Here is a 15842-nt window from a genome sequence, read left to right on the forward strand (position 1 = left end):
TTTGACATTCACTAGGTGCTTAATTACCCAGAATCCCAGTTTGAGTGTACCTACTTGATGCTGGAACTTGGGATGGAATAGAGATTCGGTTAGTGTATCACTAACCCTACTGTTAACAACCTTCCTGCTTGACCTGCAGAAATGATTTCAGAGATGGTTTCAGGACCTCATGGCTACCATGACAACCATGGGGCTGTCACAGGTCATGGATTTGATTTGGCTTTCTCAGGGGACCAAGAATGTGATTTGATCATAGGAGGAGATTGATCTCTTGCTCCGTAGTTTGGCTTTGATTGTAAAAGGCTGCTGACCTCTATTCTAACTACCAGACTACATGGGCTTACTCATCATTTACCAGTGCTGAGGCACTTGCATTTGCTGTGGTCCACTTTGGCTGTTGGGATGCCGTGTATTGGAATGGCAGGAGACTCCATCAGCATGAGCTCCATCAGAATGAGTTTGAAACGACTGTGTGGCATAGTGGTAGTCCCAGAATGGCTTGGAGGTAACCTGAAGTTCAGCAACATCAGAAGGAGCAGTGATGCTTAGATATGTGTGGTGGACCTCGTACCCCGTGAAAGCAGCTAGGCTGTTACTTGGGAGGCCTCTTTTAGAATCAGGGCTAGGTGTTTCCATTCATCTTTGTATCTCCCTGTTGGGCCTGTGTACACAGCCCTGGGAGAAGGATGTTGGTTTTGCATACCTGGATGTTGATTTTCCTGAGTCTGCTTCAGCCATTAATCTGTGTGGTTTCCTTCCCCAGCCCCAAATGCAATTAAAGATGTTTTTATTTAAGCAAATTGTTTTTGGCCTGATGTGTTCCAGCACAGGAAGCCTTTGGGGGAATTTTTCTGAATCCTGTTATAAAATAATTAGCAAGCTGGTTTAATGCTTGTTCCTAACTCCTTTACGCTTTGAGGCACTGGAGCTGTTGCAGGGAAGGGGGGTGGTTTCAAAACTTTCATGCAACATGCGTATTTATAAGGCTTATAAGAAGCTTCCCCTTGATGTCCCTTGAGCAAGAATTATCAACAGGCTGCCATTCTGAGAAATTTTTGTGAATGGGTAAGGAATTTGGGGTTCTCTCCTTGTAGGTTGCCAATAAACAACAAATGACTAATACCTGAACAGATGGTCTGGTAAAATGTTTTGCAGGCTAGTAATGTTGAAGAGTTGCCACAGGTCTTGCAAATATTCATACAGCTCTTTAAAGCATTCCAGTGACTTGTTGTATGTTACCCTTTCAAAGCTGTTGTAAGAGAGGTCAATATTCTCATGTCTGTGTTGCAGATTAGGGGGAGGAGCAAGCATGTTTTGCCTAAGGCTACCTGGTGAGTTCATGGCAGAGGTGAGATTTGACTTCCAAGTCCTCCTGACTTTCTCTTGGCTCTTTACTGTTAAACGTGCCTTTCAACCTGAGTTATGCTTAAGAGCAGCAATTGTCTTGCCTAAGAAAAATCTTAAACTGGGGTGGGGATGAAAAGACTTGGTGTAAATCAAATTGGACTGTGCAGTATGTTTCAGTCCTAACTCTTTGTTTCTCAAACTGCTGGAACTTGTAAGTATATATTCATACGGTGGTGGTGGTGGGGGGTGGCTTATCCTTCTGCCTCTTTCTCCTCCTCCCAGTGCCAACTATGTGCTAGTGACAGCTTTACATGCTGGTATGTGTGTTTTGCTGAATGTTGCTGTGTGTGAAAATCTGTGGATTCTGACACCTATCCAGTATCGCAGAAGGAGGCCCTTGTGGCTGACCCATCTGCCAAAGAAGTTTGTGTGGCAGCTCCAAAGAGAGGACCTTTTCCTAGGCAGCCCCACAATTCCTACAGGCACCCCAGAGAAGTGCGTCTGGCCCCCTCATTCTTGGCCTTTAGGAGGAGAGTGTTTTATTAATAATGGCATTCAATTCATTCCAGTTCTTCTGTCCACTATTATTTTTAAATTGCTAAATTTAATTTTTTGGGTTTCATGAATTTTATTGAGTTTTATCACTGTTATATTGTAAACCGCCTTGATTTCCTGTAAGGTAGGAAGGTGGCTAATACATATTTTAAATAAATACTTCTATAGGGAAAAAGGGACAGACCCATCTTCCTTGCCATCATAAAACTAAGCACTTGAAATCATGGGAACAAAGCAGCCATCCTGAGTCTCTCTTCTGATGGACAGTGGAATCCTGGAGGATCTGGGTACCCCCTACAAACCCCCAAACTAACAAAGGTTCTTTGTGGAGGGCATGTTCAACCCACTGTTCTTAGCTGGAAGGGGGATAGAGAATTCCATTCCACCTAGGTGCTGTGAGTTTCTCCCTCATATCAACCCATCTCACAGTGTTGAGAATTGTTGTGATTTTTGTAAGTCTCCCTGAACCCAGCCCTGTCAGGCGTGGGTAGGGTATAAATCACAGAAATAAATGAGTAAATAGTGTCTAATCTAAGCCTTGCCCCTTAATATCAAATAACCTTCTCTAATTACCACATCATGCTGGATCTGAGATAGATGTGTTCAAATTTCCATTCACTCTAATGAGGTCCATGGCAGGTCTTGAACTGCATGCTGTCCCTCAGTCTGTCATAGGATTGTTGTAAGCATCAAACTGGGAAGACAGAATTATGTATGCCATGCCAAGCTCCTTGAAGAAGGTTATTATAAGAATGTTCTAGATTAACTGGTTCTGTAGGGTTTCCCGGGCTGTGTGGCCGTGGTCTGGTGGATTTTGTTCCTAACGTTTCACCTGCATCTGTGGCTGGCATCTTCAGAGGTGTAACACAGTCTGTTTCTCACTGTGTTTAAGTGAGAAGGGAAAGTTTAGTGTGGTATATTGTCCATGTCCCAGGTTCTAGATTAAGTTCATTGGGTCTGGCTATGCTTTCTCTGTGATGAGAGAAACAGACTCTGCTTATAATCATAGGCTCACCTTCCCCCTGCAGCATTTGCTAGTTATGAGACCTGTAAGGTATGTGGCTAGCAGTGGATGTTTATTGAGATATTTATATCCTGCTTTTCTCCCCAGTGGAGAAACCCAGTGTGGCTTATAACATCATTTTCTTCTGCATTTTATCCTCACAAGAACTACCCCATTAGACTGAGAGAGAAAGATGGCCTGAGGTCATTCATTGAGCTCCCAAAGCATAGTAGATATTTAAACCTGGGTCTCCAAAATCCTAGTTTAAGAACATAAGAATATAAGAACAAGCCAGCTGGATCAGACTAGAGTCCATCTAGTCCAGCTCTCTGCTACTCGCAGTGGCCCACCAGGTGCCTTTGGGATCTCACATGCAGGATCTGAAAGCAGTGGCCTTCTGCGGCTGTTGCTCCTGAGCACCTGGTCTGTTAAGGCATTTGCAATCTCAGATCAAGGAGGATCAAGATTGGTAGCCATAGATCGACTTCTCCTTGACACTCTAGCCAATAAACTATGGTGGGTCTCCCTCTCTCTCTCTCAAAAACAATTCTGGCTTATCTTTTGACGCCCTTACCATGTCTCTCTATATTCTTGGGTTTATCTTTGTCCTGTGGTAATTGGTCTGGCCTTCTTTTATGCTTCATGTGGTCCAATTTGGAAGCCTTGTTTTTATCATAACCTTTCAGCATCCAAGAGCTGAGCCCACAGAGCAGTTTGATGCCACAGAAAGAGCCAGGTGCCAAGTTAAATTTTCCATTGTAGCTGCATCACCCAGCCATCCTCTCTTTGATTCTCTCTCTCTCTCTCCCCCCCCCTCCCTTTCCCTCTATGTGAAATATTGAGAGCTAATTCTGTAACAAAACAAAAGGAAGCCTCAAGGCTGTTTGTGTTCAAAGTACACAGATGGATTTGGCAGGGGAAGCCAACTGGATTTATTTGTTTTATATTCCTAGCTTTACCTTGAAGCAGAGTCAGAAATGTATCTGAGATAGATTTTGTACTGGTTGGGGCTGGGATGGAGCGCCTGTCCTGGGTTAAACCAGACATTTCTGCCCAAATGGAATGACAGTTTAAATGCTGGGGCTTCATGGTGACCTGTTACTTCTGTCTGAACATTTATTAGCAGCACTATACTAAGTGCTGTACAGCAGGCTTGTAAAAAGGGACACACCTATGTAGTGGTAGCAATGATATTGTTCCTGCTTTCTTGCCAAGTTTGAAAGTTGACCAAGAGTTCACTATTTTTTTTAACTATCAATGAACTCTGTTGCTTCCTTTTAGACAGTTAGTGGAAACAGTTGCAGGAAAAAGTTAGATTAATTGCTTTTTAATAGAGGTTAAGAGTTGATAATCACCCTCTTATCTCGCTATATCTGGAGTATCTCATATGCCCCCGCTGATTGGCCATTTACGTTGCTTATCTCATATTTAGTACAAATCAGTCAGATGTCTAGATAGGAGCTCATGATTGTAATAGATCAGATTTAGAGAAAGATAAGATTGATCCCCCCCCTCTATAAATATGGACTCCTGTGACAAGCAAATCAGATTTCTCTGGCTGGAAGTCTCAGAAGAATACGTTTGATCTCTAAGTGAGATTTTTGGGTAATTTGGGCTTTTTGATCAACCCTAAAATCAGTAAGAAAAAAAGCTGAAACTGATTTGCTTTCAAAACTCTTACCTGTTGTAATATGATTAAGGAATGCTAGAAACTTTAATAGTTTAGCATTTATCTTTATGATGATTGTCGGGTTAACTTTTTCATGACTATATTTTTTTTTATGTCTTTGTCAATAAAAATAATTTCTTTTCTCAGGAAAAGATAAATGTTTAAACAGGGGTTCTGTTGGTTAATAGTTCAGATAACTGAACCCTACCCCCTATTCCTTTGTATAATCAGAGTTAAAGGCTCTAAATTTCTTTTAATAAGATAAATCCTGGAGAACTCTGCTGCTAATCAGTTTTACACAAGCAAAGCCTTGAAAATTGTTTAGTATAGATCCTCTCATAGGATGCAGGAGGGAATCTATCATCACACCTGTTGATTTAGGGCACAATATCAAACGAGGAGACTTGTAATTCCCTCTTTATTTTAGGATGTTGATGTGTGCGCATTTGTTCAGCTTCACTGATAAAGTCTGAAGAAAGTAGTAGTGAATTTGTGCAAAGATAGACATCAGGTATGAGTATAGCATGTGCAATTTGTGAAGTACAGGAAGATGCCTGAGTTTATTGTTTTGGTATTACACTAGTAGTTCAGAAAGCATTTTACAGTAGGATTGCTAGGCTCCATGTGTCAAACTCAAAGGAACTTGTTCCATGACTCCTGGAAACTTGATTGTATATGTTGGGGTTTCACTCATATGTGCCCCAATAACATGTGAACACCAGTGCTTCACAGCATTCAGGCATTCTTCCAAACAAAAACTTTGCTACATCTTACTTTCGGGGGATGCTTTATATTTAGCACTTCAGCAAAACCTCTACTATCGTATATACTCATGTATAAGTCGAATTTTTCAGCACATTTTTAATGCTGAAAAAGCTCCCCTCGACTTATATGCGGGTCATTAAATTTTTGTGTGTGTTTTTACTTTGCCGGCCAGCAGGGGGTGCAGTTTCCATGCTAGTGACACCAAATTTTCAGGGTACCCTCAGAAGACACTCCTGATGATACCAGCCAAGTTTGGTAATGTTTGGTTCAGGGGGTCCAAAGTTATGGACCCCCAAAGGAGGTGCCCCCATTTCCCATTGTTTTCAATGGGAGCTATTAGTAGATGAGGCTACCCTTTTGAGGGTCCATAACTTTGGACCCTCTGAACCAAACTTCACCAAACCTGGCTGGTCTCATCAGGAGAGTCTCTTTATGATAAATTGCCAGGTTTCCAGAAGTTTGGGTCAGGGGATCTGTGCCATGGGACTTCCAAAAGGGTGCCCCATCCCCCATTGTTTACAATGGAAGCTAATAGTAGATTTTCCATTTCTGATAATATCCCTCTTAAAATCTAAGTTGGGTTACATTTGGACATACAGATGATGATGAGGAATCCAGTTTTGAAGGATTTTAACTCCTGTGTTTTAGCTTGGTTGCTGATTGAGCTAAGGTTTTTGTACTTTTACAGTTACTGTTAAGACCATATTGTTTTTATTGACCCTCTTTTCCACTTACAGAGCCAGTTTACTGTTTTTCTTTGAAATAAATATTCAAAAACATTTAACCTACTGATGCCTCAATTGATGTAATTTTATTGGTATCTATTTTTATTTTTGAAATTTACCACCAGCAGCTGCTGCATTTCCCACCCTTGACTTATACGCGAGTCAATAAGTTTTCCCAGTTTTTGTGGTAAAATTAAGTGCCTCGACTTATATGCGGGTCGACTTATACACGAGTATATACGGTAACGTCTTATTCTCAGGGTATGTCTTATTTTGGGGGAAACAGGGTATTTACTTCAGCTTGTTACTGTTATATTTAATATTATATAATACAGCTTCTTCACTATATCCAGAATTGTTTTTTTCTTTTATTCTCTCCACAACATCCCATTCTTCTTTTTTTTGTGCAACCAGCCTGGATGAAGAGATCTTACAAATCTTTGGAGTTCTCATAAGTGGTATTTTGGCTGGTCTCAAAATGGTTATTTTGGGGGATTTTTCGGTGGACCATTCTCTTATGTGTGGCTCATTTGCATGGTATGTGGTCATTGTACCAATGGATGAATGTATTATCATGTAGAAGTGGAACTGTGATCACATGTGTCTAAACCAGCTCTTGACAGCTTTTGACAGAAATGCCTGTTGAACAACCAAAGTCTTTCAAGGAGGAGGATTGGGGAGGGGGGTGGGGGGTGAGGGGGCGGAAAAGCAAGTTGGAGGTGAGCAGCGGGTAGGGTCCCACACATGGGAAGGAAGGAACTGACAGGCAACTCTGTTTGCATTCCAGTCTCTGGGAACTGAATGGCAGGCTTGTTCAGATTTATATCAAGACTGAGTAAATACCAAAAAGAACTGTACTTCTGTACTTGGCCAAGCATCCTTCAAGTTTAGAGCAAGCTAGAAAGTTAGCAAGGGAGGAGAAAGTGTCCCCCCCCCCTTCCATTCTTGAAGGTAGGAATCCTGTGACAGGCCCCCAATGAAAAACAGCCCCCTGCACACAAAACAACATAATCCTCTTTGAGAAAAATCACATTTGGAATGCCTCTTAGTGATTGGTGTTCTGTAAACACCATGTATTGTGGGGCTTGGTGGCAGCCCCATGACTGCAGAACAATCTCTCTGGGGAGGTGTACTTGACCCCCTCCCTCTCAATCTTTAGGAGGCAGCTAAAGGCAGTTTTTAAAGTGTAGACGATTGGGGAAGGGAATGGCAAACCACCCAATAAATATAATTTGCCTAGTACAGTGGTGGCGAACCTATGGCACGCGAGCCAGAGGTGGCACTCAGAGCCCTCTCTGTGAACACACGCGCACAGAGTTCGTCATGGGGGGGAATCACCCCCCCACAGAGCGAGGTTCGGTAACAGTGGCTTTGCGCCGCTCGGGGGTTGCGAGGCCATGCGAACCCCTCCCCAGGGACGCTGTTTTTAGTGTCTCTGGGACACTGTATTCCGCCCGTGTTTCTGTACTTTACTGGTCAGCAACAGATTTTGCTGAAGGACTGCTTTGAAAAGCAGGTGGGGGTATGGTCTAAGTACCTACCTTTTCAGATTGCAAGTAAGAGCTCATTTGACTGAACATTCCTGCACGAAGGAAAACAGGATCCCTTTGTGTAGGAAAGAAGATGCCCTCTCCCTGACATGCAAGTTTTCTAAAAGCAGGGGTTTTAAAATATGCAGTAGCATTTGATTATGGCATCTCCCCATCTTCAGTGTGGCACAGCCCAGTCACAGGTTTTACCAGTCAGTGAGTACCTGGTTTTGTCGGGAATGCTTTTTCTGCTTACTGTGCTGCTTGCTTAGATCTTTGTACCTTTACACCCTGTAGATTCTGAAAATGCTCATTGTTGTTTATACAAATTTGTTCAGTGGATTAATAGACATATAATATAAAATGTGAAGTGAGGCTTTGAGGATTCGTGAGACCTGTCTTAAGTTAAAAGTGGTAGAGCTTTCTCATCTTGTTTCGAGTGGGGTCTTTCTTTCTCATCCCAGCTCTCGCAGTTTGGCTGCAACCTAAATATTTTTCCGCTGATTCGTTCTCTGCTGCCTTCTGCCCCTCTTCTGCTACGTCGCCTAAAGGCCACTTCGCAGCTAATGACTCATCCTTGGGATTCATGCTGGAAATATGATCCTGGCACTTCTTGAAGCCTGGTGGGACTTTCCCGTGATACTGCTCTGAGCCATCCGTGAGGTGCATAAGAAGAAAAGAATTCAAAAGCTGGTGCCAGTTCCAATTGACTTTTTCCGGGTAGCATTCCCAACTTCTGTAAACTCTGTTCCTCCCTCCTCCTTTTCAGCTCAGCAGGTTTGCTTTGAGCAACAGTCATAGTTGTGAGCAGGTTTCTTCACTAAGCTGCATTTCCCATAATGCACGCACTATATAAACACAACCATTTGGAGACGGGGGCAATTGGTTTCCTGAAATACCAGCGGTTCTTCAGCCAAATACTTCACCCCTTAGCAAAACGTTTAGCATTTAGTCAGCTATTTTAAAAATGTATTATTGGTGCCTCACTGTGGCTCTTGTATGGAAAATCTCTTGCCAATATTTAACTTCCTCAGTCAGTACATAAATTCTGGGCGCCAGTGCCATTGAGAGCAAGATAACAAAATGGGACTGCATTTTTCCCTTCCAGACATGCTGATATGAAGTGAGCACCTTCAGTTCAACCAGTTTCCCACTATCCTTGTGCCCTTAAAAGGATGGTGATTAGGAAGAGGGCCTCTTCAGTAATGTCCCCTGAACATATATGAACAGGCAAAGCTGCTTCCTGCCTCTTTCTAGATCAGTGTTGTCCAGTCTGATGGGCAGCAGCTGTCCAGTCTAAGGCAAAGTGAGACCCTTCTCAGTTAAAGATGCCAGGAATTCAACCTGGAACCTTTATCTTGCAATGCACATCCTCTGCCACTGAGCCAAATACTCCTCTCCTAATTAAAGACTACAATTTAAATGTGTAGCTTGTAATAGAAGTATCTCCTGTGGCCTCTTTTGGTGTCCATCCATTAATGAATAAAGTAGTAAACCCCCAACAATGTGCTGTGAGAAGTAAATACGTTTCTGCATGAATCCTTCCAGTCAGCCCCATCCCAGAGACCCAGGACTGAGGTCCTTGTAGGGAAAGTAATTCTTGATAATTTTTTTGCACATACAAGAGCTGTGTACAGAATGTTTCAAGCTTTAAGAAACTTAAATACCATCACTATGAATCCTGGGATTCTTGTTTCTGAATGACACAGCTTTAGCTAATTTTGTGGGGGGGCGGTGGGGGGGGGTCTGACCTTCTCATGGCACCAAAAGCTGTACTTCTTTCCCTGCCACTTTGAGTGGTGATTCTCTTTGTTTATTCAGTCTGTCATGTTTTCTTAGGTGTAAACCTGACTAGTATATCCTGTGGCAATTTATTAAAGGCAAAACAAGAATTTATTCTGAATTTCTGGTCAATATCTGGAAAGTCTCTTTGCAAAAATTGTCTTCTAAATATGTCCTTCCAAAATCCTCTGGTATTCTTCTACAGCATAGATTATTCCTTCTGCACTGCACCCCCGAAGTTGCAATCCTTTGTTCATCTAAAGGTCCATCTACAGGTCTTGCCCATCTAAGTACAGTTCAGTTCCTTTCTGTATTCCTTTGAATGTCGTGATTTTGTGGGTATTTTCTTGTATTCTTTTTAAAATTTCTAATAGTCCTGCCGATATTGCCTGTCTCACACCTAGAACTTCTTTTTTATCCTTTCTTCTGCTTGTCTAATTTTTTCCAGTCTTTTGCACTAGAGATGCACCACCATTTTGTAGTGTGAGTTCACTATGGTAAACTCATTTTAACTGTGCTGCAGGGGCCTTATTTGAATCAGGACCACACATGGGGAAAGAAGGATTCCCGATAGCCCCAATTCTCCACATGAAGTATGCTGGATGACCTTCGGCTAGTCACAGTTCTCTCAGAACTCTCAGCTCCACCTACTTCACAAGATGGCGGGGAGGGAAGGTGATTGTAAGCAGCTTTGAGACTCCTTATGGTAGAGAAAAAACATGACATAGAATTTTTTTGCCCTTGTTTTTGTGCTTGACTTCATTCTCATTGTCCTTGTTCTCATCTTCTTCATCCTCATCGTCTCATCTTCTATGTCGTTGTTGTCTTTGTCATCTTCTTCATCTTCTTTCTCCCCTGTGCAGTTTTCCCAATACAAAACAGGGCTGTGGGATGTCGACCAACAACTCCTCCCAGTGCCATTTCTGGTTGAAAAACAGCACTGCGGGAGGCCAGAGCCTGTCTTTCCCCTGTGTCACGGTCATCCTGACTAGAATCAGGCTCCTGTGAGGCGGTTAACAGGAGTTCCTCAGTGGGAACACACTCTTCAAAATGGCAGCACCTCAGTGGGGTGAACTCGGGGATACCATCTCGTTCAGGTTGACCCTTTGAATAGCTGTGGCATTTATTCTTCTTTGGTGTGCAAGAGGGTACCTGCACTTCTAATCCTTGGAACTGGTTAAAAATAAATTTAAAATTTTGTAGATCTTGATGGGCTGTTATTGGAAGATGATCTCAAGACACAACTGTTAGCCCTGAGGAATTACACAAATAATTCTTGTATTACTAAAATCTCTGGGATTTTTTTTTCACAAGCATGTTGACAAATGATTAATTTAGTATTAGGTGATGATATGCATGTGTAAATGGGCCATCACAAATAAAACCAAGTGAGTGTACACATTTAGCTCCCAATCACTGCTTGAATTGTTATGGCTTCTCCAAAAGAATCCTGAGAATTTTGTCAAGGTGCTGAGAATCCTATTTGGAGGCTCCCATTTTTCCCAGGCAGGCGGTGTTTTCAGAAGCAGGGATGACTTTCAAACCTGCTTTTAGTCTGCAGTATGGATGTGCTTTTTGTGTCTGAACAAATTCCAGACTGTTATCTCTTTTTAATCATTTGTAACAAACACCACGATGGCACCTTTAAATAATTACGGGCTTATTCTCTGCAGAATGTACTTTGTAAATGTCCATCCGTTCAGAGATTGTAAACTGTAGACCAGTGATTCCCAACCAGGGTTCCGTGGTACCTTGGGGTGCTGTGAGCATGTCCCAGGGGTACCGCGGCAACGCTACCGGCCCCCCTCACTTTTGTGGTGTATCCTGCCAGCGCCAGCAAGGACATGGAGCTGGCCCAGAAGGCAGGGCCTGCCGCAAGATCAGCAGCCAATTCCCGCACACACACACACACACCCCAGTGCTCCCCTTCACCTGGGGAGCAGAAGGTGGGGGGGATGGCAGGGGTACCATGAGATATGAAGAGTGAGATCAAGGGTACCGTGATGTTGAAAAGGTTGGGAAACACTGCTGTAGACGGTACTCTGTAGAAGGATGAACCAAAGATGCAGCAAGTAAAATATAAACTTGTCTTCATGGTGAGCAGGTTATCTGGTAGTAGTGTGTCAGTTATCAGTTGCCTTTTCATTGTAGTGAAAATAATTCTGTTGTTTTCTAATCAACAGCATTTGAAGAACTGATCGAACAGACCAAGTGAAGCTTCTTCTCCCGTTTGCAGACTGGTGACCCAAGCTCCAAGTCCTCATGGAGTCTGAGAGTGCATTCCCCAACAAGTAGCCGGAGAACTGGGATGTTTACCTGGAAGTCCCTCGTTCTTTGGGCTGTGCTGGTCACAGCCATGCTGTCCATTGCAAGACCGGCGCAAACCATGCCAGAACAAGGTAGGAAAAGCCTCAGCCATTTCTGTGAAAAAGTCTGCCAAGAACCTCCAGTGTTGGTGAAACAAAAGAAATGTGGTTTCATGCTTCGAGCTGTGTGGTTGTGGTCTGGTGGATCTTAGCCTTAATCGTTGCCAGGCTTCAGGCTGGCATCTTCAGAGGCGTTTCACAGAGAAAAGTCTCTTTCACACAGTGTGAAATGTGATACACCTCTGAAGATGCCAGCAACAGATGCAGGCGAAACGTTAGGAACAAGATCCCCCAGACCACAGCCACACAGCCCGGAAAACCCACCAGAACCAGTTGAATCCGGCCGTGAAAGCCTTCGACAATACAAAAGAGATGTGGTCGAACTGTTTCTTGCTAGGCCTGTGTTTATAAACGTGGTGTTGAATGGCCTTATTTCCTCTCTAGTGAATCATTGGTTGCATTGTTGCCATGTGCGGGGTGGTGTGTGTGGTAAACTCTTCGTCAACTTTAAAAATGATTACTAGAGCCAATTCTGAAGTATGGGCTCACTTGCTCATTTTGCAAGTTTCAGGATAGAAGAGGTGTTGGTTGTGATCTTGCTCTCCTCCTGCCTTCTTTTTTAATGCTCACTTTGTGACATGAGACTTGGAACTGCTTACTCCTACAAAATTAAAAAATGGTTTAATGGGATAAGAAAAAAAACCAGAGATCAATACAGCTGTACTTTGTACAGATACATTCATGAAATTCTTTCAGGGCAAATGTGGGTCAAGCATTTGATTTCAGTAGAAATTTTGCACTATTTGTAATGTACTATTGTTTTGTTTATTTACTGCATGTAACCCTTAAGTATTCTGTTATTAGGCTGTTTGTCAACTTTCTTGGTTACCTGTCAAAGGAGTAATATCTAAATGGGCTTTCAAAGAGTTCTTTTGTTGCTGAGCATATATGTATGTCTTTCTGGGGATAAATGGATAATGAGAACAAGCTGGAGACAACCACCAGAAGAGAGCTGAGTGGAGAAGGTGATTCCCCCCACCCTACTTCTGCTGCTGACATGCACTGCTTTTAGGAAACTGCACATTCAGTAAGATCAGTTGCTCTATAGTGTTGCATCAAACTACCCTAGCATGTTCAGCTAAGGGTCATGTCGGTCATCCCAACTTCTTAAAAATAGGGAGATGGAGTTACATACTTACCAGATGGTTTAGGTCAGGGGTCGGGAACCTTTTCCCCTCAAAGAGCCATTTGGCTCACCCCCCCCCTCACCCCCCCCCCCCACTGGGCTGGCACTACCGGCCACACACACACACCCGCCTGCAGGGCAGGCGTAGATAGGCCCGGCGGCTCGGCCTTGCCGGCTGCCGGGCGAGTGATGCGCCTGCCCTGCTCCTCGCAGGGTGGGTGAAGAGGGGCCCCGCAGCTCGGCTGATGGAGCCGCAGAACAGCGGCGGAAGAGCCGCATGCGGCTCGCGAGCCGCGGGTTCCCGACCCCTGGTTTAGGTAGCCAGAGTCTGAGAACGATCCTAGCAACTGAAGATTATCCAATTCTTTCCCCTGTTGGTTTGGGAGATGGAGTTGCTTCCAAATGGACATGTTAGGTAACCCAATGGTCTCAACGTACTGCAGCATTCCTCAGTGCAAGTCATGTTGGAATTGCTATGATCTGTTGCAAAATCAGAATAAAAATTTCTTACACATAGGTTCCTTTTTGTCTGTGAGTTTGCGCAGGAGAATTTCCTGATGCATTCTGGTTCATGTTAATGGGAGGGGCATGATGTTTGGATATTATTTCTGAGAGGATATAGTGTCTTAGATATGCCCTGTTCAGGCTAGTGTATAAAAATAAATTCTGTGTGGCTTGTATCTGATGGTGAGTGAGAAATGTGTGTATGAGAGACACATGCTTTATGGAGGAGAAGTCGATTTATGGCTACCAATCTTGATCCTCTTTGATCTGAGATTGCAAATGCCTTAACAGTCCAGGTGCTCGGGAGCAAAAGCCGCAGAAGGCCATTGCTCTCACATCCTGCATGTGAGCTCCCAAAGGCACCTGGTGGGCCATTGTGAGTAGCAGAGAGCTGGACTAGATGGAATCTGGTCTGATCCATCTGGCTTGTTCTTATGTTCTTATGTTCTTATGCTTCTGCAAAACCTACAAAAGATGTTGCTTCTTTTCTTCATCTATAGGAGAAGTAAAAATGCCTATATTTTGAACATGGTTGCACCTACAGATAGATATTTGCCTTGCTCATATCCCTTGCAAAATTTCTGTGTATCAAAGGGCACAAAGGCCTGAATAATGTCATCATTTAGCTCTAACTTGAAAACAGTGCGTGTGCTTGAACAGAACAAGGCTTTCCAAATTTGGTTTTGTACTAGTTACTTATATTCCAGGACACTGGTTGTTCTGGGCAGATGACAGTTCCTTCACTGGTCATCATGTGAACTGCAAGAGCAAAACTATGGTCTATTGGTGAGCAGCCTAATTCTGGGATTCTTGCAGATAATGCTGGATTAGGCAGATTTTGGTCTGATCCTACAAGATACTACTTGGTTAAGCATTGTTTCTAACCAAAAGTCAGGTTTAGTAGCTGTGTCTTAGTTGTGAAGAAATTCAGAGTATGGATGCTTGCTTTATAAATAAGGTTGTGCATTTGGATATATCTGGCTGAACATCTATCGGAAAACATCAGTATTTTCCAGACATATTTAGGTCTCTGGATGGTATCTGGGATCTTCCAGAATACTGGGAAATGGGCGCTTAAAAATCCCAGAAATAGTTGGAACTAATAGGATTATTCAGAGCCAGTGTTTTAAGGCTCCTGGGACTGGTTTTTTCCCTTGAATTTTGCCATATGTCACCATCTTCTTTCCACTGTGTGTCTTCTTTCCAGGACTTGGTTTCGGCTTGCCAGATTGATTTGGTTTAGATTCTGTGCTTTGAAATTAGTTCTATGGGTCTCGCAACGTTGTGTTCTTTGTGTGAGTTGGTGAGATGGGATTCTCTGATTTGACATTGGCGTGGATTTTCAGATTTATTTATTTATTTATTTATTAATTCGGCTTTTATACCGCCCGATCCCCGAAGGGGATTGTACATTTGTTGTGCTAGGCTTCCCACAGTGTCCTGTGGTTCTGCTGAGAGTCTGTGGTTGTTCATCGGTTCTTTGGGCTTGATGGTCCTGTCTACTTTGAGAGGCTTTTGGACAGGAGTTGCTTTACTTGCTTGTTTGTGTGTCTTTAGCTATTCTTTGCCGTGGAGATGGCATTAGATTCCCTCTCCTATTTGAAACAGTGGAGGCTGGCTGGGGGCATCTTGTTCAGGGGCCCATAGAATTGAACCTTTTGGCTCAGTTCACTTGATGCCAGAACTTTCTTTGGCTTCTATTCTTTTCCGGCATCTTTGAGCCTGGTCAGAGCTGTTTTTATTATCTTGAGGTCCTCATGGTCTGCTGTTCTCAAAAGAGCCAACCAGGTAGAGCTTCCAACAAGCCATCATTTTCAGCCTCCTGGCTAGATGCCGGGCAGGAAGGATGTACAGCAGAAGAGATCAGCGTGTTGGATCTGATTGAATTTTCTATTGCCAGTTTCCATGGTTTCTTAGCATACATTGTATGACCACAATCCCAGATTTACAACTGAGTGTATGCTGGCTGCAGCTCCATGTCAAACTGGGTATTTGTGTGCAAGTTCATTATTATATTTTAGATGCACACTTTAGAAACAGTATGTGTATTTTTAAAAATATGTGAATTATGTGCTGTGAGATGTAGTTTTTTTTGGGGGGGGGGAAGCACGCATTCACAAGTAGATGAGTACACACATGCTCTGCCCCCATTTTTGTTTTAAAGTTGCTTCTCCACAGGGGAGATATTCTGTAAAATCCTAAAAAGCATGATCTGGAAGAGGAGGAGGGATCCTGGATCTCTTATGGGGGAAGGCATGCTCAAAAGCTCAGTCTCAGAGATATTTCTGCCAGAAAGGACCACTAGTAAATGTAAGGATTACACCCTTTCCCACTTTATTATGTTCAGCAACACTGATCTGCCTTGTGTTCTGTCTTTGAAATTTTCTCTTTCTGCCCCCCCCCCCCCTCCA

General features: G+C 43.2%; 1 protein-coding gene across 5 annotated transcripts in view; it reads left to right on the forward strand.

The window, feature by feature from the left end:
• Positions 1-15842, forward strand: part of FGFR1 (fibroblast growth factor receptor 1) — a 163307-nt gene that overhangs the window by 84000 nt on the left and 63465 nt on the right. For 4 of the 5 annotated variants that reach the window (XM_048511968.1, XM_048511965.1, XM_048511969.1 and 1 more), the window contains exon 2: positions 11559-11774. In XM_048511968.1, coding sequence (XP_048367925.1) covers positions 11684-11774 — 91 coding nt within the window. In that variant the 5' untranslated portion in view covers positions 11559-11683. Of the gene's footprint in view, positions 1-6453; positions 6602-11558; positions 11775-15842 lie in introns of those variants that run through there. The other variant, XM_048511966.1, reaches the window with a different exon arrangement.

This window comes from Sphaerodactylus townsendi, linkage group LG12 (genome assembly GCF_021028975.2).
Source record: "Sphaerodactylus townsendi isolate TG3544 linkage group LG12, MPM_Stown_v2.3, whole genome shotgun sequence".
NCBI lineage: Eukaryota > Metazoa > Chordata > Lepidosauria > Squamata > Sphaerodactylidae > Sphaerodactylus > Sphaerodactylus townsendi.